Source organism: Thamnophis sirtalis, unplaced genomic scaffold (assembly GCF_051295495.1).
Source record: "Thamnophis sirtalis isolate CommonGarterSnake01/CBP01778 unplaced genomic scaffold, rThaSir2_p1.2 scaffold_3, whole genome shotgun sequence".
NCBI classification, from domain to species: Eukaryota; Metazoa; Chordata; class Lepidosauria; order Squamata; family Natricidae; genus Thamnophis; species Thamnophis sirtalis.
In genome coordinates this window covers 130,885,579-130,908,250 of record NW_028261383.1, presented here as the reverse complement: position 1 = coordinate 130,908,250, position 22,672 = coordinate 130,885,579, and the positions used below count along the sequence as shown (strand labels likewise).

The window sequence follows — 22,672 nt, the reverse complement described above, 5'->3', positions numbered from 1 at the left end:
ACCCCAGGAGCACTCCGGAAGCCTCCTAAAGGCTATGCATGGCCATTTTTGCAAAGGGGGTGGGGTTTCAGTAGCCCAAAAATACTGTATTCAGTGTATAAGAGGCACCCAGTTATTCACCCTCTTTTTTGAGGGAAAAGGGTGTGTCTTATACGCCTAAAAATACGGTAGTTTACAGTTGAATGTTTTGTGTGAACCACTAGGGCTGACTTAACAAACAATGGTTTAAACAGAGCATTATTTATCACCATTTATGAATTCAGCAAATCAGTCCAAAATAGTGAATATCAATCAAGCTAAGAGTGTTGGGTCCAAATGTTGTCAGATCTACTTCTTATCTTTATACGGCTTCTATGAACTCTTGTTCTACCTTTTAATTATCCGTGTATCTAAAGTGCCTGCTTCTTGCTTTCATTCCTCTTTGGCAGGAATGTTCCCTTTGGCTATCTGTTCCCTCTGACCCCCACAGAACTCTGCAGGTCTTGTGGTGATCAGGGTTCAAGCAGGATTAAACCTGTTTCTCTGAGCATGTCTAGGACATGTCATTCAAAGGCTGAGTATTGCGTAAGGCAGAAAACACCTCCTGTACTTCCAACGGGTGATAGTGGTTCCTAGCAGCCAGTGGAAACAGAGCGGCATCTGCCTAAGTGTGATGGTAGATCCCAGAAGTTCTTTCTCTGTATGTGTATAAATACTGGTAGTCCTTGCTTACCAAATTTATGACTGCAAATTTGGAAAAAAAAAGTAGGTTTACAATTGATCTTCGAAATTGTGGCGGTTGCAAGCATCGCCATAGTTGCGGAACAACCAGTTTACAATCATTTATGACAATTACAGTGTCCCACAGTCATGTGATCATTGCCATTTGCAGCCTTCTACAGCCAGCTTCCAACAAGCAAAGTCAGTGGGGAAGCCTGTGAGAAATATCAAGTCACATGACTTAAAACTGCCGCGGAACAAGCATAGGTTGGGCACCATCACATGAACCATGTGCTTAGAAATGTTGCCGACCCCAATTGTGGTCAGTACAGGTAGTCCTCGACTTACAACACTTTGTTTAGTGACCGTTCAAAGTTACAATGGCTCTGAGAAATGTGACTTGTGAGCGTTTTTTCACTGTTACGACCTTTGCAGCATTCCCCATGATCGCGTCATCAAAATTCAGATGCTTGGCAGCTGGTTCATATTTATGGCCATTGTTGTGTCCCAAGGTCATGTGATCCCTTTTTGCAACCTTCTCACAAGTAAAGTCAATGGGGAAGCCAGACTCACTTAACAACCGGATAACCAATTTCGTTGTATTTATTTTGTACAATGACAATAAAGACTATACTATACTCCAGTGATTCACTTAGCCACTGGGGCAAGAAAGGTCATAAAATGGGGCAAAACTCACTTAACTAATGTCTCACTTAACCACAGAACATTTTGAGCTCAATTGTGGTCGTAAATCAAGGACTACCTGGACTACCTGTACATGAGGACTACCTGTATTTGATACTCAAGGGTGTCCGATAGATGTCTGCGGGACATGCCCCCTTTGGGAATAAATCAAAGCTCAAGGGTTTTCCAAGCCGGGATGGAAAGAAACGATGTCTCCGCTCCCATTTTCACCTTTCCTTCTTCCCCCTTCCCCTGTCCCTCTTTTTCTCCTCCCAGCAATTTGGAAAGATCCTGGATGTTGAGATCATTTTCAATGAGCGCGGTTCCAAGGTGGGTTCAACATGTTGGCGTCTGCTACAACCCAAATGTCCCCGTAGATGGGTGTTCCCAAGGGGCCAGTCTGTCTCCTCCGTTCTGCATCCCTGCCTTTTACCACTTCCTTTCTCTGCCACAGGGGGCCTCCTGGTTTCTAACTGCCCCTCCCCTCACCATCCCTTCAAGCCTGGTGACTTTAGATGGAAGAAGGACCTGTTGATATTCTAACTCTCCCTTTGAAAACCATGCTGTGCTGGTTGCAAAGAATTAACCAAAACAATGCTAGATTCAGAGTCCTGTAGAAAGAGGGAAAACTGTCAGCCACAAAGCTGCCACTAAAAGTAATTTAATGCAGAAAAAGATCACCCTCTCATGGTGAGATTAGAAATTGCTCTAACCAGAGACAGAGAGAATAAAATAACATAACATGCCACTTAAGGCAACATGATATTAAGGTTTGGAGGAAACATGTGGATATTTCTTCTTCCCCCATAATAGACATGAAAATACACTATTGAATTTTGGTTCCAGGAGATAATTCAGGTATTTTAAGTTTGAAAGAAACTTGGGAAATCCTTTCAGGGCTTAAACTCCTGCTGTTCCGTTATTGACTGCGGGAGCTAAACTGAACAGAAGCTGAGCAAGTGTCACACGGTGGTTGGGCGTTCTGGAGGGGGCAGAACTGTACCCCAACCATCCCTGCGGCCTCTTTAGGAGGCCCACTGTGTCTCTCTCTCTAGCCTGGATGATATAAATGTAAAGCCAATAGTCGGGGGAAATAATCCTACACATTTGCAGTCCTTTGGGGCTGTATTGCCCTAACGGAGTGGTGATGCAGATCTTGTCCTGTCCTCTTACTCCTCTCAGTCCTTATCCTCCCTTGTCCTCGCTCCTTCCCCTACCCACCCCTGACCCCTTCGCCCGGTCTTTAGGGTGGCTTGGGAAGCTCACATCCTGCCTCTTTTCTCTGCTGCTCCTTACTCACCCCTTCTCTCTGTCCTGTTCCTCCCGCCCCTCTTTTTTCTTTCTTCATCCTTTTCGCCTTTTCCTGCCTCTCTCCCTCCCCGACCCCCCCTCTCTTTCTTTCCTTTTTTCCTTTCTCTCCCTCACTCACAGGGTTTTGGGTTTGTAACTTTTGAAACTAGTGCAGATGCCGATCGGGCACGGGAGAAGCTGAACGGCACCATCGTAGAGGGACGCAAAATTGAGGTGCGAACAAATGCACTGCCTGCTCTGCGTCGGGCATTAGGCCTCACACTTGCAACCACATCACAACCCTTTAAATATACAAGTATATATTTCTGTCTCCGTGATTAGCCAGGACAAGCAGGCGGGCGAGTGAATGTTGCATGTCCTGTGCTTTTGATTCCCGTAGGTTGGTTGGTAGGGGAGGATGCAGAAGGGAAGGAAGGCAGAACATCTCCATCAAGAATCTGCTACAGGCAGGCATTTCAGACAATGTTAAGGGAAGGAAGTGAAGTATGATGTGTCCAAGTTTCCCCCCAAAAAATATCTGCCTAAACCATCCTGTGCAATTGTCACCTGTCAGAGATTCTTGCTCTTTGCCTTCCAAAAAGGAAGCACAGAGCAATTTCAGAATAGACCACGTAAAAGGCCCTTCTGTAAATGTAGTTCTTGGTAGCTGTTGAGCCTTTTGTTTACACTGGAGCACTGAAGATGATCCCTGGATCTCTGGTTCACCAGAGTTATGAGGTAGAGGGAGGGTGCTGCATTGTTGCCCCTGACATCCTCTTCTGCTGGAACTCCCACCCTTTTGTTCTACTGGGTTAATTTCTTAGGTCTCCTCTTGCCTGCGTTGCTTAGTCTGTCCAGTTAATGGTATTTCTAGTATGCATGAAAACTGCCTGTGCAGGGCCCCGCATGCTAGCTGTGAACACGACCCTGGGAAGAGAGAGTTTCAGCAGTGGTCTCTTGCAACGAGCCCATCAGTAGTTCTAATGTTGCGCTCCTGTTTGTGGCCAGCACCCTTGGAAGGAGCTGTAAGATTAAAACTCAGGAGGCCAATAATCCAAGATGTTGAGAAGTGAATTCCACTTGGACCCCCCAAAGTCTTATCAGTAACCTGGTGCTTGTTTCTCAACAGGTCAACAATGCTACCGCACGGGTCATGACAAACAAAAAGGCAGCTAATCCCTACACAAACGGTAATGGAATAAGGAAGGGGGTGTTTGAAGTGAGTTCAGAGACAGGCATTCCTGGAAAGGGGGCAGCTTGCTTTCCTCCAGGCCACCCTATAGGTTGGGAATGGGGAAGTGTTCTGACTTCCGGGGGGGGGGGGGGTTGTCTCAAAAAAAAATGCAAAGCATGAATTTGGGTTGTATTTCTGGAAACAAAGATGGCAAGAGGTGGAGCAGCCAGCTGATTAGAGCAACTGCTCCAGAGGGAAACTCTTCAAAGCAGGGATGAAATCTAGCAGGTTCTGACAGGTTCTGGAGAACCAGTAGTGGAAATTTTGAGTGGTTCGGAGAACCAGCAAATACCACCTCTGGCTGCCCCCAGAGTGGGGAGGGAATGGGGATTTCACAGTATCCTTCCCCTGCGATGCCCACCAATCCACGCCCACAGAACCGGTAGTAAAAGAATTTGAATTTCATCACTGCTTCAAAGGCAATGCCTAATGAGTTTAGCACTCCGTCCAACCTACTTCTCAGAATGCCATTGCTTCCCCTGTTAGGGAGAGTTTAGGAGAACTGGGAGGAGCAATGCTTTCTGACTGCCCCTTTCTTTGTTACCAGGCTGGAAGCTGAACCCCGTAGTGGGTGCCGTCTATGGCCCTGAATTCTATGCAGGTAATGTCTGAATTGGGCCAGATCCATGGACAAGCGTTTCTCTCTTAGGCATCTAGCAGGACTACTGAATCTCGTACCAGAATCTAGCTCTTGCTTACTCCTAGCCACAATAGCCACAGGCTATTCCTTACAAAGAAAAGAGCAAGAAGTCGAAAAGCCGGGGAGCGGGGAGGGGAGGGTTGAGGAGGGAATGGAGGTGCTGGATCTGGGAAACACTTGGTTAAAATTCCTGCTTAGCCATGGGGCTTTCTGCCTAATTTTAGGCAAATCACTATCTTACAACTTCACTCTAGGATTGATAGACTATCAACCAGAATCTAGAGGTACATTATTTAGTAATTTATAGTAAAATGGCTAGACTTTTTGACTCCCTGTTGTAAATTAGGGTTCTAGACTGGCCAAATTATAACAGTTCAGAACCACATTTAGGGTAGTATAAACACACCATAAAACATATCACTAAATGTATTCAGTGCATCTCACAATATTCTTGGCACAGCTAATATGCTTTTGCACAACATATTCAACACAGCTAAATGGGCCTATGGAATTTATAGCTCAGGATGCTGTGGTTCCCAGTTTCTCTCTCTCTCTCTTAGCCTATTGTATGAACCCAGCCATCACATAAAACCATAATCTCATTTGTTTGTTTGGGCCCCAGCATATAAGTAGAGGAATCCTGTGTTATTAGCCTAGGTTTAGGGTTTAATATGGTGTATGAATCCTGATGGGATTGGGAGGGATGTGAGACATCGTTTAGCCCTCACCCCTGACATCTTGCGCTCTGTTTAGCAGGTGGCTCTGTTTGTAGATCTTATAGTCCTTGAAAACAGTTCATTCCTCCATCTGTACTTCACATAAGCAGCTTCAGGCACTGGTTTGGGTAAAAGTAGGGATAAAGTAGAGAGAGAAAACTATGTCTGCATCTGGGTTTTATTGTGGAAAAAAAGGGAACAAATGTGATTAGAATTGAGACATAGACATATTCTGAAGCTCTGGTGCATAATTCTTGATACAATTATGACAGAGGGTAAAAATCTTGAAAGCAAATATTTGGAATAAAAACTTAAATACAGAATAACAGAGTTGGAAGGGACCTTAGAGGTCTTCTAGTCCAACCCTCTGCTCAAGCAAGAGCACCCTATCATTCCAGACAAATAGCTTCCAATTTCTTAAAAACCTTCAGTGATGGAGCACCACAATTTCTGAATGCAAGTCCTGCCATTGATTAATTGTACTCATTGTCAAGAAATTTCCCTTTAGTTCTAGATTGGATCCCTCTTTGATAGGTTTCCATCCGTAACTTCTTGTCCTGCCTTCAGATGCTTTGGAAAATAGGGTAGCCCCTCCCCCTTCTGGGAAACAGCTCCTCAAACATTAAATAGGAAACACCGTTGCATTGATGGGTTGGGTTCAGGGGTGAAATCTCGCAGGTTCTGACAGGTTCTGGAGAACCAGTAGCGGAAATTTTGAGTAGTTTGGAGTACCAGCAAATGCCACCTCTGGCTGCCCCCAAAGTGGGGAGGGAATGGAGATTTTGCAGTATCCTTTCACTGTCATGCCCACCAAGTCACACCACACCCATAGAACCGGTAGTAAAAACATTTGAATTTCATCACAGGTTGGGTTCATAGGTTATCTGTGAGGAACATACACTATTGCCAAAAGCATTCGCTCACCCATCCACATAATCAGACTCAGTTGTGAGCGAATATTTTTGGCAATATAGTGTACCTGAGGAAGGAGGTGGGAAAAGTTCATCTCTTATTCTTGGAAGGGGAAGGAGGAAATGGACAACAGAGTTTAAAATTTGGGGCTATTCAAGCCTGGTCCTCATGGTTATTTCTTCCCCTCCTCCAGTGACCGGTTTTCCATATCCAGCCACAGGAACTGCAGTAGCGTACCGGGGAACGCACTTAAGGGGCCGAGGACGCACAGTCTACAACACGTTCCGAGCAGCTCCCCCACCTCCACCCATCCCCACTTACGGAGCGTGAGTATTGAGCAGAGAGGCTACCTTATAAAAATGGGTGGTTCGGCACTTCCAAAAAAGGCTGAAGTTATACGTGCAATCTTCTCAAGACCCAGAAGATTCTTTCCCATGTGTCTCAGCTCTGGGCAGTGTGATCTGATTATAAGCCATGTTAACTCTAAGACATTTCTTCCTGAAGTGCCTCGGTTTGTGGTTCCAGTGTGATTAAGACATAAAGTCTCTGTTGTCCTAGATTTCTGGACACATGCTTGGAAAATTCAGAGTTATCCTTGGATTTCTCATTGGCCTCAATTTTCCTATAGAGATTCCTACAGATCGTCCCTATTGTCTGGAAATTATGGAAATTGTGGCATTTCCGGAGGGGCCACCATTTTGGTAAGATTAGGCAGAGAATTTGCCCCGGTGGCACTGTACATTTCACAGTCAACTCATACAGCCGGAGAAGTCATGTCCCCAGTCATTCCATTTTTTCAACAGGAATTTTCTGTTTCCTTGGCCAGCATAAATTATGCAAGCCAATTAAGTACATGCCGGTGTACTGTGCACAACATATTTATTTTCATGCTTCCTTCCGAAGCTGATCATCTTCCTTCTTGTGTTGTATAGGCTCCTTTTACTAATTAGACAAACATGAGGGATGCAGGAAGGGAAGCATCGCTAGATGACATGTGGAAGAGAATAGATAGCTGTGTTGATCATCCTCTAGCCTATGGATCAGAAAGCTGATCCTTTTTAAAGTGATAAAAATGAAGCAAAATCTGCCACAGAATGCGTGTGACTTATTGTGCAGGGCTGCACAGCCACGAGCAGCTGTGTCCAGGTTCCCCCAGAAACACCTTCATGATCCTCCCTGTTGACTGTCAGGCAGACAGCTCTATCTGTCTATCGCATGGCGCCTGTGTTGCACCTCTCCTGCTGTCAAGGTAGAGAAGAGCAACGGAGGGGGCCAAACCCCAAAGCCACAAAGGCCTCGTCTGAGGCCTGTTCTAGAGTTCCCATCTGGAACACAGCCAGCCTTGCGGAGTGAGCCCTTCCCAAAGTAACTCTCAGTCACGGCCACATTCTTCTTGCTTTTGCAGAGTGGTTTACCAAGACGGATTCTACGGTGCTGAAATTTATGTAAGTCCAGCCTTTCAAAGTTTCCTTTGGAGATCCTCTCCCCCTCCCTTTCCAGGCAAAGCATCCTCTGGTACTTAAGTTCCTGCAGAGACCTGGCGGACTTTGCTGGTAACCAGGCACAGGGCCCTTCCAGGAAGGCTGTTCTGTCAAGGAGAAATCCCCCCTGCTTGCTCTTTTCATTAAGTGATGCAAATAGGAGCCGAGGCTGCCAAAACACAGTGGGGAAAACAACCCGGGGGCCCAGAGCTCGGGAAGAAGAAGAAGCAGCAGTTGGGCAGCCTCTGAGCCTCCCCCATAAGCCGTACAGCTTTCCTCATCACTCTTCCAAGGCTCATCCCAGCACTTTCGACAGCTGAGGGAGGTTAAGGGTGGAAAAGGAAGGCTTGAAATCACACTTCCCTGCCTGCTTCGGCAGCTGGAGAAGGGGAAGTCGGCTACCTGGGAGGTAGGGCAAGGGTTGCATCTGCTCCTACAGAGGGCAGGATTTATTTTCTGGCCTGGTGTCAGCCTGCCAGGTTCTACAGCAGCATTTCCCCTCCATATTTAAAGTGCTCTGGGCAATACTTCAGGCACACACTGACAGATTTATCAGAGGCGACATCTCGTTAACACCGCCACCCGCTAGGGAGGTGACATTCTCTCCTCAGCATGTTTAATTTCTGCAGGTTAATGGTAGCAAGGCCCCCAGGGAATGCTAATGAGATTGGAGAGGGGCTGGGCCTGTGGGTACCTATCTCCCTCCTAGCCAGCACCTGAGATCCCCCCAAAGATGTGCCCTTCTGCAGTCGCGCCATCACCCCTAATGCTTGTCTCTCCCATCTCCTCCAGGGGGGCTATGCGGCCTACAGATACGCCCAGCCTGCGGCAGCGGCAACAACAGCTTACAGCGACAGGTAAGCCGTCTTCCTCCTTGGCATCTGGTCCCTTTGTCAGCCCATCCCTTGGATGCAGGGACTATAATGGAGCCCCTGCACCAAGGAATTGTTACTGATGCACCAGGGGGTGGAGAAAAGGGACAGCACTGCTTTCCCTCAAAAACGTTTTCCAACCCCCATGGACTGGTTTGCCCAGGGGGAGGGGGAATATCAGAAGTCCTGGCAGACCCTGAAAAAAAGCAGCAGAGTCCCCAACATTCCAAAGGGCTGGGAACCAGGGGTGGGTTACTGCCAGTTTGCAACCCCCACACCCCCGATGCGCCCTACGCGCACGTGGGTTCTATATAAATTTTTCTGCGCGCATACACAGAACAATTTATAGTGAACTGCGCATGCGCAGTCACTACAATTCAAAATGGGGGGCGCCCAAGCAACAGCAAGGGAACCGGTTCAGGGGCGTGTCAGGCCTGGGTCGCTGCCTGAATTCCGGTTCGGCTGAACTGGGCCAAAGAAGGCAGCAACCCACCTCTACTGGGAGCTGATTTGTCCACAGTGCAAAGAGTCTCTGGCCTGAGCCATGCCTCCTTCTGTCCCCTGTTCTTGTTCCTCTCTCCTGCTCCTCACAAACAACGATTGCATCTCCCCACACACACACTTTTTTTTTTTATACCTGTCACTGAAATGTGTGCGCTTTCTGGCTTGCCAGTATACATAATTTCATGCTGATAAGATGAATGGCTATATTGAAGTGGCCTGCATTTGGAGGGGTTATGTTGTTAAACGGAGTCTCTCGGAGGCAACAAGACAACTCAATTAATCCTTTGTGCTTATCTTCCTTTTCTAAACACAATTATTACAAGGGGGGGGTAGGAAACATTGAAGGGGGCGTTTAGTTTTGATTGTTCACTCAGCCAAGCGCTTTTTCAACGTGGTTCCACAAAATAAGGGGCTGGAGCACACTTTCTGGGAGAAGTCACTTCACAGGACTCCAAGGAAATTCTGATCATGCACCAAAGACATTTCATTCAAAGCAAAGTTGCTTTTCCACACTGCGGGGCCTTTTCACTGCAGTTATTGAAGCCAAAACAATTCTGCAAAACCAAGCAGCACTTCTTCACACAGGCCCAGCTATTACAGTGGTAGCTGCTGAAGCTCTATTTAGGAAGTGGGAGAGACTATTTTCTTAATCAGGTATTTATTGACATGCAATTGTCTTATCATCCTACTCCCTTTACATGTTTTAGCATCCTATTAAAAAAAATGACTGTCATTTAATTAGGTTAGCGGTAGATTATTATTCTGCTGTTAATGAAAAGCAGGTTAAAGATGCACAACAAAGTAATAACTGGGCAAATAAATAGGAAGGACACGAAAATATTATGAGAAACAATACATTATGAGGGGCTTAACTAAGAAATATTGGGATAAAACGGGTGGAGTGACCCATTGCAAGAAATATTACTAGCAGAGCAGTACATTTTTATCAGTGGTATTTTATTCTGCTCAGAAACATGTTTCATTCTCCTGCTTTCTATATTTGTATTATCATGCTCAGTAAAGCAATGTGTGTGTTCAGCTGTTCAGTTCCACTTAAAATGCACATATGTTGCGTTAATTCATAGGGAGATATCATAAAAGGTGTGCCGTACTCTCATTAAGAAAGGAAGCTATAAACTAAGGGTTCTTCCACATGGCAGCTTTTAATTGCTTGCCTTCCATGTAGAAACCTGCAGGAAACAAAACCTTTCCAGATTTCAAACTCCAGTTTTCCTCCTTTTTGGCCATGACGGTGGCCTGGTGCTCACTTCAGGCTGCATTTATTGTAGCCCCAGATGGTGGGTGTTCCCACTTCTTGAGTACTTTCTTTCCACGGGGGATGTTTTGGGATACTGGTTTCCATTGGAACGTTTTTAATATGAGCCCCTCCCTTGCGTCTGGACCAATGGACCAGAAGAAAAGAAAAGTACCACAGGTTTCTCATTCTTCTAGTCAGTTGAAAGGAGTCACAACTCTTGCAAATTTCACCTAATTAAACAAAAACCAAAAGATCCTTGTTTCCCCATTCCACCGATCTATCTATATAAATAAAAATGGCTGTGTGTGTGTATGTGTGTGTGTGTTCCAGCATAACTCTGGAACGCCGCAAGCAATTTCAACCAAACTTGTACACAAATGACTTACTCTCTGGAAAAAAATATTGTGGGGGTAAGACACCCCTAACACGCCTCGGTGTGTGTGTTCTGTTAAGATACAGGCTGTTGTTATTTAAAATGGCTTCTACTGTACAGCACAGTGGAGTTGCCATGGTAACGGCTTCACAGTACTCCACAAGGATGCTCCCTCTGATGGTGGTGGGGGAAATCCTACATTACAAATTACATTTGGTCCAGACATTTTCCCCCTATAAATAAATACCTGGGCAATGCCAGGTTATCAGCTAGTTATTTTTTTAAAAAAAAAAGCTTAGCTTTTCATCATTCTACTAGTGAGCTTTCTTTTTTTAAAAACGTCAGTGTTTCACCAGTTCTTCTGGGAAACAAAGAAAAAAAGAATAGCTTTTCTGGTCCAGACTTCTGGTCAGAAGGTAGCAGCCCCCCCTGCAGCCCCCCAGGGCTGAATGGTCAGGAGGACAGCAACCGATGGCCAGGGAAGCAGGATCCTTCCCACTACCAGGCACAGTTTCCCCTTAGAATAGAGGCATTGGCTTACAGTGAAATGAAGCCCAACAACTGACCAAAGAGATAAGTCAGAAAACACATTTAATGAACATAGGAGGGAGGGGACCAGGCAAGTGGCCTTCCTGATGGATTGAAGGTGTTGCGTGTTTCTACTCTTGAAAGACGGCTCACAATTACTTGCATTGGGACAAGCTGGTCTTGCCAATCAGATTGAACATTCACATCTGACAAGGAACATGTATGTGTGGTCTTAGATGGTGATGCTTTCAGCAGAGCCGTTCCCATCTATAGCACTGCAGCCCTGTAAAGTAGGTCATTGTTAATACTCTGGTACTTACCTACTATACAGGGCTGTTTCAAGATTAAAAGTTGATTCAAGCTTCCTTTCCGGGACACGCTTCTTGATCTTAACCAAACTGCTCAGAAGCAATGATTTCTATGACATTCACATAGTTTTCTTGGCAACAGTATAGAAGCGGATTAGCAGTGCCCAATTCTAGAATGTCTTTCTAATTTCTCAGTCTAACCTGGGAATTCCTGGTGGTCTCCCATCCAGAGAATAACAAGTTCCAATCTTGTTTGCCTTTTCAAAATCAGCCAGCACTGGCTAGACGCTGCTACCTTCTGTTACATTATTTACAGAAAAGAAATCCTAAGAATTCTTATGATAAAATCTTCTTAGAATATTAGTTTTTCTACCTTCACATTAATTCCATTCTTCACTTGAGGTTGTTGGTCAAAGAGTTTCGGAAATTTTAGCTGTTGGTTGTTTATTCATTTCTCCCACACATAAAATCCTCACATAATTTCTTCCTTTTTGACTAAAGATATTGACAAAAGATCTGCTCCAACTTCATCCACAGCCAGGAAACAATTATTTACATTCTGTGTCTACCTTACAAAACCAGTTCTAATCAGCACGACCCAGTCACGCAGGCACTCCTACTCCTCCTTTGATTAAAATAAATAGTGATCTGTGTGCCCTCATAGAATTGCAGGATGCACACAAGAAGTTAAACAAGGATAATGTGGAAGAGCTGCAGCTGGTATGACTCTACCCCACGTCCTTTGGCTGCCAAATGGTTTTATTCCTTCCCTCCTGGGAAAACAAATACTCTTTCCCTGCTTCTGGGTTACACACTTTCTCCCCTGCAAATCACACCTCCACAATCTCTGTTTGCACAACCGGAAAAGCAGAACTAAGGTAGTTGTTTTTTTGTTTTTGTTTTTTTGTTTTTTGAGGTACAAAATGCACAGAACTAAAGGAGAAATCCAAAATTCCTTGCAGACCTCAAAGAGACAATCATGAGACTACACAGTTGGGGGCCCTGTCCTACCAATTTCCCCCAACTCTCCAAAGGAGGCTTGCCCACTTCTTGTTTAGGCTATAGTGATAACCTGTACATTTTGGGGGCATTAGTATCTCTCTAGGAAAGGACATCCTTACAGTGACCTTCTTGTTCCTCCTGAAGCCGGTCCTTTCCTTCTCCCTTCCGAAACTAAATCCCAGCAAAAAAGGGAATGAGGATTGTCAATAATAAATGTAGTTTTTGAATTCTAACCCTCACCTTTTTGATATGCTTATGGTTTGAAATGATGTCTCTGTGGGGCGGGGAATTGGAGCAATTCGCTACTGGGTCGCTTTCCCCAATTGGCATCTCCCAAACAATGCTGCAACGGCAACCGCTGGCATTCCCAAGCGGCATGGCTTTAAGGCTGGAGTTCCTGTCCTACCATTGTGATGACGAATCTTTTTGGCACCGAGTGCCAAAAAGGGAGTGTGTGCATGCACTTGTCGGGGCCACAACCTGGAAGTGAAGCTGCCCAGGGGGCTTGCGTGCACTGGGAAATGAACTGATGGTTTGTGGCGCATGCATGCGTGCCATCTAGCTATTTTTCTGGCTACTGCTGTGCATGGGCACATGGCGATCAGCTAGCCAGCGTGCATGCTTGTACCGGAAAACGGAAAACCAGTTCTTCCAGTTTCCAGCACTGCCGCAGGCACGAAGGCCAGGTGATTGTGGTACGCGCAGGAACGCCAGCAACCCAGATGAGGAACAGGCAACGCTTCACAGGCCAGGCGACACGGCTCCATGTGCCATTTTGGGCATGCGTGCCATAGGTTCGCCATCACGGTCCTTGCACATTTAGCGGACACCCACTTGGGAAAAGTCACTCGGGGGTCTTTGCTAAAAGCTCAGTGAACGTTTCTTGTCGTTTCTTCTGTGTGTATCATGATTTGAAGCAAAGTTAATGATGCCTGGGGCCTGATTCATGGTTTTTTGAACACTTAGGGTTGGCAACTCAGCGATTCCTCAGTTTCTAACGCTGCCCCCTGTGTTCGCTCCTAGTTACGGCAGAGTTTATGCAGCTGCAGACCCTTATCACCACACTATTGGCCCTGCTGCCACCTACAGCATCGGCACCATGGTAAGAATGGGGCCTTCTATCCCTTTGTGCATAGCCATGCAGGCCTTGGGGAGGTGGGAGGTGGGCGGTCAGGTTGGGTACTTGGGCAAAGAGGAAGAAAGATCTGGGATGTCTCTGGGGACATTGACACTCGGACCTCAGCTGTCATCCTATTAATCAGCTCTCCAGGGCCAGAGAAACCCTAAGCAGGAAGACTCCTTCAGAAGCAGCACACGTCTAGGGCTGGGCCTCGCCCTGGTTGCCCTCATTGCCAGGGATGTGCATAATAGAAAGGATGGTTTCCTGAGCAAGCGATGCCCTTCTTAAAAGCCACCTGAAGCAAGCAGCAGCTTGCACAGGTGTAAGGGACCTTCCATTCAGAAGCAGTGCTTAAAGGAGCAGATACGGAGGGAAGTGGGTTGGAGCTGAGCAAGGTGTGCGTGCACAGGGACCCTCCCCCCCAAAGCCACCTCCCCCCCCCCATCCTTCCTGTTTCTGAACACACTTCCACGTCTGGTTCCCGCAGTGATGCCTCCTTGTAAACAGGTCTCTAGGCAGCATCAAAGAGGAGAAAGATTTCAAGCCACCCTGTCATCACCTTTGCCCATCAGGGCCTTCCTGGGGATAACCACGAGAAATTCCACCAGCTCACAGATTTGCATTGAACCCTGATAGCCAAATGTGGCTTTTTCAGGCTCGTGCCTCAGTGTGCATATTTTCCAGTGAGACAAACCGAGACAGGAAGATCATTTTATTACAATTTATCAGAATATTCAGACAAAAGGGATTCCTCATTCAAAGAGGGAACCCAGATCTTTAGTTTACATCCCCTTTTATAGTTAACATAACAAAGAAACCTGAAAGAGAAAAGTTGATTGGACAGGACAATAGCATACATGTTTATTAAAATGAGGTCTCAGGGGGAATAAATTGTAAGGAGAAAGGTTGTTTAGGGTTCACAAGAAATAAGCCAGACCCCAATTTGTACTAACAAACTTTTCTTATCTGGAGCTAGTCTCCAGCTTGTTTATCAGTTTAGGAATGTTGAAAGCTAATAAATCTTTAACATCACTTTAAAAGAAAGAATATAAATCAGATTAAAATACAAACTAACTGTTAGTTAACAAATAACAAAACCCTTGTTATTTCCCCCTCAACCCTCAGAAGGAGGAGAATACTGAGAGGGAGGCATCTGTCTAGATTAAGGGAAATTGAGGCAGGGTTCTGCAAGGCCTTTGCTTCCTTTACCCATGGAAGGATTCCTAGCAAAGTGCTAGGCCACCTGCCCCCAAAGCACCATTTTACTTTGCTTTCCTTTTTTAAAATCCATACCTGCCTTATCCGTCTGGATGGTTTTCCGGTGAAGTCTGCTCCAAGGCAGCTTTGCATTCTGGGAGGTTGAGTCCAACCACCCACCCACCCTTTACTTCTCCCCGCCCCCCCACTGCTCCCATCTCCTCAGAAGAAGTTCTCTGCCAGCCTCAGTGCCCAGCCCCATATTGGCTCCAAGGACAGGGCAGGGATGGGCTGTGCCTCTCCTTTATACTGATTGGCTTTTTCTCCGTCTTTGATGTTGCAGGCTAGTCTATACCGAGGAGGGTACAGCCGCTTCACTCCCTACTAGCAAGACAGACCCAGACCCTCCTCACAGTAGTAACACTGACTGCTCCTTAGAAATCCAGCCAAAACCCCGTGGACATGGGCCCCTGTCCCCTTGCTGCTGGCCCTCGGCAGCCTAAATCACCCATCTCTTTACCTCAAGCCGCCTGCCATGCCTCTCTTCCCACTTGTCTCTGATGGTGTAATGGCCATGTTTGTGTCATTTTTGCAAAGCAGCCAGCCAGGGAGCTGGAACAGGGGCCTGCTTTTACCACAAAAAGACTCACACACACACATCCACCCCAACAAGATAACCTCAAGGAAGTCCCCTGCCTCCTGTAGAGCCTCCCAGTGTCTTGAGTTCTCCTGTTAGATCAAGTCCCATGACAGCCTTTGGGATACTATTGGAGGAGGCCCCTGTGAGGCCTCCTGCATCATTTCTGCTCTCACACAGCTAAAGGAGAGACTCTGGCCAAAGGAACTCAGGATACCATCCCCCTCAGGTGCAGTGGCCCTTCTTCTCCCTCACACCAAAGGCAGGGTAAAAGTGCCAGGCGGGCAGTAGCCCAGATCCTTCCCATAGGGGACACACAGGCCCTGTGTCAATCAGATGGGCATCTTTCTCCCTCTCTTGCAAGTGGAGAGAAACTGAGTTCCCCTCTTCCCATTGGGAAATGAGTGAGGGAAATGACTGCTATGCTGGCCTTGGTACAGATGGGGGGGGGGTTTATTCTGGAGAACGTGCAGCGGGTAGGAGACGCCACAGGTCCCCTCCTCTAGCATGTAGGTCTTTGAGGGAACTGACTGGGTTCGGGCCCTGGGTGGGGCCCAGCAATCCCAGCTTCCTTCCACAATGCTAGCTACCAGTTCTATGCTGGGCTTGGGTAACTTTCCTCATCCCTGATTTTGCTGAGCAAAATGGGCCCACAACTATGTACCAAAGGGGCCTGCAGAGCTTAAAGATACTTGGGAGTCCCACTTCCCAAATCTAACATTTTGGACCAGCACACACAGAGAGAGCGGAAAGCGCTTCCCTGCCTTCTCCCCCTGCCCCGTTTCCCCCCCAGGCCACAGCCTGCAGGTTGCTCCATAGAACATTCTGCCTTTGTTTTCTGTTTTAGTGAAACCTTCAGCTGTTTCCTTCTGGGACCAGGAAGGGCACAAAACATTTTTTTTTAAAGCAAAGCAACAAACAATTACAAAACTAACAAGCCAAGCGACTGAGTGAAAGCCCCCTTCTGTCCACACATGCGCCCCAAGCGACAGGCCAGCCGGAGCGCAACTACTGACAGTCTGCCCGGACAGATGGACGGCAGGGCAGCCCCACGCAGACTCCATAATGCTGTCCGCATCAGGAGACCCGTGCCCTGCTCCTCCCCGCTGCAGACCATGGGACCAGGAGGGACAGGTACTGACACAGACTGGAATCTGCAGGCCCCAGGCCATCACGTCTTCCTTCCAGCCCTCCTGAAGACCTGCGGCCCTTCCAGACCGCAGACGACGCCATGAGCGCCCGGCAGGGCTAGCCGTCCTGCTTCTTGCATCCCAGAAGTTCCCAGTGTTTTCGCGCTTAGCTGGTTCATCCGTTGGTCAAGTCGGCAAGCCTTGGATTCCTGTACGGTGTAGGGCCAGGCTGAGGGCTTCTGGGGTACGCCGGTGGATGGGCACCCCAGGTTTTCAAGGGGGGTTTCTTTGAAGAAGTTGCACTTTCCTCTCCCCCTGAGGATCCCGGCTCCCATCGGCCCACAAGGCAGCCAGCTCCACCCCGGCAGCTGTCCTTGGGGGAGGCCTGGCTGAACTCAGAGCTGAGAACATCTGAGATCTCCAGGTCTCCCCCAGAACCTCCCATCTTGCTCCGGAGGGCTGAGAAACGCCTCCCCCTCCATCACACTGAAGCCAGGGTGCTGGGCAAGCATTTCCTCAAGGACTGTGTGGCTGGCAAGGGATAGCAGCATAGCCCCCAGCTGGGGAGGGGGCCAGGCTGGGCACCAGGGCATTCGGAGAAAGAACCGTTTTGCTACACAAACCAAGCTGCACCACCGCCGCTGATGCTGCCACCGCCGCCGCTGCCGCCCAGGGTTTCCTCCCTGCCCACAGCCCTTCATGGGAGGAGTGCATGTCCCATTACCCGCCCACCCCACCCCAGAGCCAGATGGACTCAGGGCCTCCTCCCTGCTTCTGACCTCCCCTTGGCTTAGTCATCTCATGAAACCTCACTTTCTATTCAGCATTAAAGCTCCTGACATGCCAGCAACCAGATGATCCTCCTTTTCTATTCCCGTTGTATATAGCCCCACCTTTGCCACTCCTGCCCCCTTGTACAACCCACCCCTCCCATTTGCTACTCCCTCTCCCACCCTGGGAGCATCAGCTACCCACCCCATTCTATATGCTTCAAAAGTGTGACCATTCAAATAAACAGTATTTATTATTATTACTATTATTATTTATTAATAAAGGTTTCTTTCTTCAATGAGGATGGCTCAAGATTTTGATTGGGAGGTGGTTAAATGTGGTGAAGGGTGCAAACGGGAAGGAAGCTGGGAATTTGCACAATACAGGCTGCTCTAGGAGGGTCTATGACAACTCATCACAGACAACTTGCCATGACCAATTCACCACGGGACAAGAGTTAACACTAATAGCCAAGACATAGTAGAGTAGAATCATTAAAGAAAGGATGCCAAAGGTGGGACAAAATGGAAATGTGCATGATCAAAATTAAAATAATGATTTGTTTTAAATAATTAAATTGAATCATTGAATTGTCCCATGCCGAGTTGTCCTGCAGCGAATTGGCCGTGAGTTACCTATGGCAAGTTGGCCGTAGCAAGTTGTCCCATTCTGGCTCTAGGAAGAGGAGGATGTATGATAAAAAATCCCAGACAGGAGAAAACCAGGGACAGAAAACAATTCTTTCCTAGTAAGGCAGTACAAGAAATCTTGCAGAAGATTGGTTCATGCGCCCAAACTACTAACATCCTGAAGAACATTTCTGGCTAACTTTTCAAGGCCACCCAATCGTCTTGCTGCATCCTTTTCCCTTCCCTTCAATCCAGTTCAGGTCATTGGCTCAGCTTTGACCCAACCCATTTTGCTAATTTTACGGCAACCGTCTTGGGCTGGACAGAGCGGAGAAGCACTGATTAGATGCTCCAAAGCATCGGGCATATGTGATGTGCCTTTTAGAAATCCCACTTCTAAGCACTGGATTGATACTGTTTTTGCAACTATATTGAGCTCGCCCAACCTAATTAGGGCAGAAGACCAAGTCTAGATACAGGAAAGCGGGACTAGAAGAGATATTGGGCACACTAATTCTCTTGGATTGAGAAAATCCTATTTGCCTATCAGGGAAATGACCTTGCTTGCATTTGCTGAATAAAGAGAAACAACATCTCTCCCCCCCTCTCCATTAGGCTTGTACACCAGGGCCAGTGGTCTGGGATTTCACACACACCACACCACATCCCATGCTTCCTCTGTGTCTGCTGCCGATGTCCAAGATAGGTAGGTAAAGGCATTGGGCAGCCCCAGACTCATTGCCCTGCCAGCATCCTGCTGGTTCACAAGTGCAGCTCCTTCAAAAGGATTCATAAAATTTTGCATCCCTTCATAGCAAAGGACTTTGCATCGATCAGGAGGTTATATGTTGACTGAATTATATAGTTCCCATAAATAGCATTTATTTCCTTCTACACCTGAGACTCCTATCATTTCTATCACCGCCACCTAAGTATCTGAAAGAATTAGGGGGATGGGGTTAGCTGGGCGGTAAAGTCAAGATGGCAACCACAACTACACAATTGAAACCCTCCTCTCTGTTGTATGTGGTATGACCTCACCCTTGCCCTGCAGACACCCCTGACCTCCAGCTGCAATTCTGTCTTCGTATGGAAATCATCTCAGTCTGGATCAATTCCGATCCCTCTGGAAATGCCTGGAAGTTGCAAATCGTGCAAAATCGGGCTAGAAAACTGGTGCAAGTTAAAAAGATCACACGTCACCTTATATGGAGAACATCAGCAGTAGTGATCTGTTACTGGGCCCAATCTCAGGAGCTGAGACTGATGGCTAAGGAAGCCAATTCTTTCCTTGCCCATTTGTTCAGCTATGCGGCTCTGCAGGACAAACCCTTTAAAGGGACATTTTTAGGTGCCTTGAATGCTTATCAGAGTAGAAAGAGCAGGTGTAAAGGAAATACTCAGATGGGGCCGTAGAAATGGAGGATGGAAACTCTTAGCAGATTTCTGTATCAGAGTTCACTGCCCACCACCTCCAGTCAGCATGGTTAGTGGAGAGCTAAATGAGAATTGTACTTTAAAAATAAATACTCAGAACCCAAGTACACGGAGAAGGCTGTCATCCACGTCCCCGCAACAGACCCAGTGGATTTGTACAAGAACCTCTCATCATAAATACCACCTCCATCAATTAATGAAGATGTGCCACTGGAGGGAGAGGACAGGAAAGAGGAAACATTAGAGATTAAAAAAAACAAAAAACAACGGTGTCTTCATTGCCTGAAATAAGGGCTACAGCTGAGCAACGTGGGCGCCCTGGTGCATAAAAGTTAAAAAGAGCAAAAACCCAAAACCAAGAGAGAAAATGTCATGGGTCCATCCCTATGCCAGGGCCGACATTTTTCAAAATGTCAATTTCTTGCTCTCGTTGCAGTCATGCCCATCTGACCAGCACCGGCAGCGTAAATGTCGCTGTATCAATTTCCTTTGCCTTGAGCCGTGGCCACATGTGGAGACAGGCCTGTGCAGCAAAGAGCCGAGATCCCCATGTGTGCCGTGCTTGGCCAAACTCCCAGCTGCTAATTGCCTGCATGCCAGACTGCGAAGGAATAATTGCTGCTATCAATTCTCTTGCCAGCGCTGCATCAGGAATTCAGAAAGGGTGGTTTTTGCGCAAAGCAGGACGAGAGGGACTCCCCCACATCACCCAGAACAGACTGGTCCAGGAAGAGAAGCAGGAGATCGCATGATCCATTCTCTGGCCCTCTCGTAAGAGTTTAAAGCAGTGCTTCTCAACCTTGATCATCTGAAGATGCGTGGACTTCAACTCCCAGAATCTGCTGGCTGGGGAATTCTGGGAGTTGAAGTCCACGGATCTTCAGGTGGGCCAAGGTTGAGAAGCACTGGTTTAAAGGCAACACCCGCTTCAAACTGAGCTCAACTCCATGGACCCGTCCCTGTAGTCTTCTTGGCAGCAACCCAGACATGGTTGACCAGGGTCTTCTCCCAGGTGTTCGCCCGTCTACGGGGCAGAATGAGGAACTAAAAAGTATTCCTATTACAACAAAGGGGGGAAGAAATTACAGCTGCCACCATGGCGCAGTAAGTGTGGGAGCTTCCCATTTAGCCTCCTTCTCATTCAGATCAGACACAGCTTCCTATAAATCTCCCCGCCTAACCTGCAGCAGAGCCAAGCACGCAACCAAAGCAAGCCACAACAAATCATTTCAGCTGAGAGTTTTCTTCTGAAACAAATAGTATTGTCAGCTCTTGCCAAAGAGGCCAAGGGACCGGAACAAAAATTGTACAACATTCTGGAAGTGCAATGACTAGGTTAACGTTAATTCTGAACGCTGCAATGGTGCGCAAAGCTCAGTGGCCCCTTTTTGCCCTCCATGCCTCAGCAGTGCAGCTGCTCTGTGTCACTTGCAACTCGTGTTTTGCTCTGCATACAGGCGCCTGTTTTCTTTACATAGCCCCACTTTTAATTTCCGCTAAATCAGGAGATTGGTCTCCACCACTTTCCACAAGGGAAAAGGAAAAAATTAAGAACTTTATTTAAAATTTTAAATTGCTGTTTTGCCCCCGGAGAGAAGGAGCTGATCATTAAGCAAAACTTTGAACTCTATGGCACTCTTTCTTTTCTGTAAAGCCAAACTCCAAAGTGCACAAAAATGCTGTTGGTATTTTTAGATTTTGGATTTTGTATGCTCTCCTAATAATCCTAGGGAAGGAAACGCAATTTTTTTTTTGAGTATCTATGAAAAGAGGATAAATTCAAGACAGAAATTTTACTGCAACATTATTAATAGCTGCGGCAATCGCAACAAACGCCACGGAAGCACAACGCAGTTATGAATATGAAATTGAATAAGAATTTAAAAGTTAGCAAGTTTGCTTCCGCAGCAGCACAGTAAAAATCCAGCATTTGACCTTTACATTCAGGGAACTATAGGAATAATCCCATTGAAGAAATAACAGGTCTCACAATGTACTTATTTAGCCTTTACACATTGAGAACTGCATTCAGTACTGAGCTGCAAATTACCGTGCATCCCTTACAACAAATCCCTATTGATTGCAGTAGTCCCGTTATGACCACAACCCAAGCAGATTCCATGGCAAAAGAATGCTGCATTGTGCACCAGCTCCCAACCCACTTCCATATATAGGGATGCATAATGAAATGCCCAGGCATCTCTTTGCCATCTTTCCTTATCATTATTTGCAGGCAACAACAATGGAGCTGAGAAGAGTTGCTGGGAGGTGGTTTCTAGGGGTTGAGAGGAAACACCACAAGGTTAAGGGTTCCTGGGTCAACTATGCAGAAATGCAGAATCCATGCCGGCTAGGGAATTCTGGATGTTGAAGTCCACCCATCTTAAAGTTACTGAGGATGGGGAACACAGTTCTGTAGTATTGGTTATTTATTAAGAAAGTGAAATGTTCTCCAGTTGTAACACTGGACTCATCCCTAGACTTCCAAAAGTTACCATTCTATGTCATTTGAGAATAAAGCTCTCCGTTGATGAGAGCCAATGATTTTTCCTTCTATGTTCATTAAAGGGATGACTGGAATCAGCGGATTTGACAACTTCCACCTTGTTTTCATTTTAAATCATTCATTTGGATCTGGATACTTGAGAGACCGCCTACTGCCAATTACCTCCACTAGGCCAATAAGATCCCATAGATTAGGCCTCCTCCAAATTCCATCAGCCGGTCAATGTCGACTGGCAACTACCCGGAGGAGAGCCTTCTCGGTGGCTGCTCCGACCCTATGGAACGAACTCCCCGTGGAGATTCGTACCCTCACCACCCTCCAGACCTTCCGCATAGCCCTTAAAACCTGGCTGTCCCGACAAGCCTGGGGCTAAGATTTCAACCCCACCCGAATAGTATGACTGTTGCGTTTTTTTAACGATGTACTGTTTTATGTGTGTATTTTTGTCTTGTACTCCCCTCCCCCTTGGATTGTGAGCCCCCCTGAGTCCCCCCAGGGAAAAGGGCGGCATATAAATAAAGTAATCCTAATCCTAATCCTAATGACACTATTTGTGCAGTGAATGAATGTTTATATTTTAAAAGCAAGGCCTGTAGGCTAGGCTGTCCATTAAGAAATCCATTTTGAGCATTTATTCCCTGCCAAGGACACAGGAGCCGTGTACCTCCAAGTATCTTTGGCTCCTGAATGTCAATTCTGTGAGACGACAGGACCGTGTCCTGGGCAAAGAAATAATAACTCTAA

General features: G+C 46.8%; 1 protein-coding gene across 12 annotated transcripts in view; it reads left to right on the top strand.

The window, feature by feature from the left end:
- The window catches only part of RBFOX3 (RNA binding fox-1 homolog 3), a 464,758-nt gene extending 447,104 nt beyond the window's left edge, over positions 1–17,654 (top strand). For 5 of the 12 annotated variants that reach the window (XM_087710112.1, XM_087710113.1, XM_087710118.1 and 2 more), the window contains 9 exons: positions 1,660–1,713; positions 2,815–2,907; positions 3,803–3,863; positions 4,455–4,508; positions 6,369–6,501; positions 7,581–7,620; positions 8,449–8,513; positions 13,468–13,603; positions 15,162–16,291. In XM_087710112.1, coding sequence (XP_087566238.1) covers positions 1,660–1,713; positions 2,815–2,907; positions 3,803–3,863; positions 4,455–4,508; positions 6,369–6,501; positions 7,581–7,620; positions 8,449–8,513; positions 13,468–13,603; positions 15,162–15,206 — 681 coding nt within the window. In that variant the 3' untranslated portion in view covers positions 15,207–16,291. The other 7 variants (XM_014059803.2, XM_014059802.2, XM_087710117.1 and 4 more) reach the window with 6 other exon arrangements.
- Positions 17,655–22,672: the final 5,018 nt, after the last annotated feature.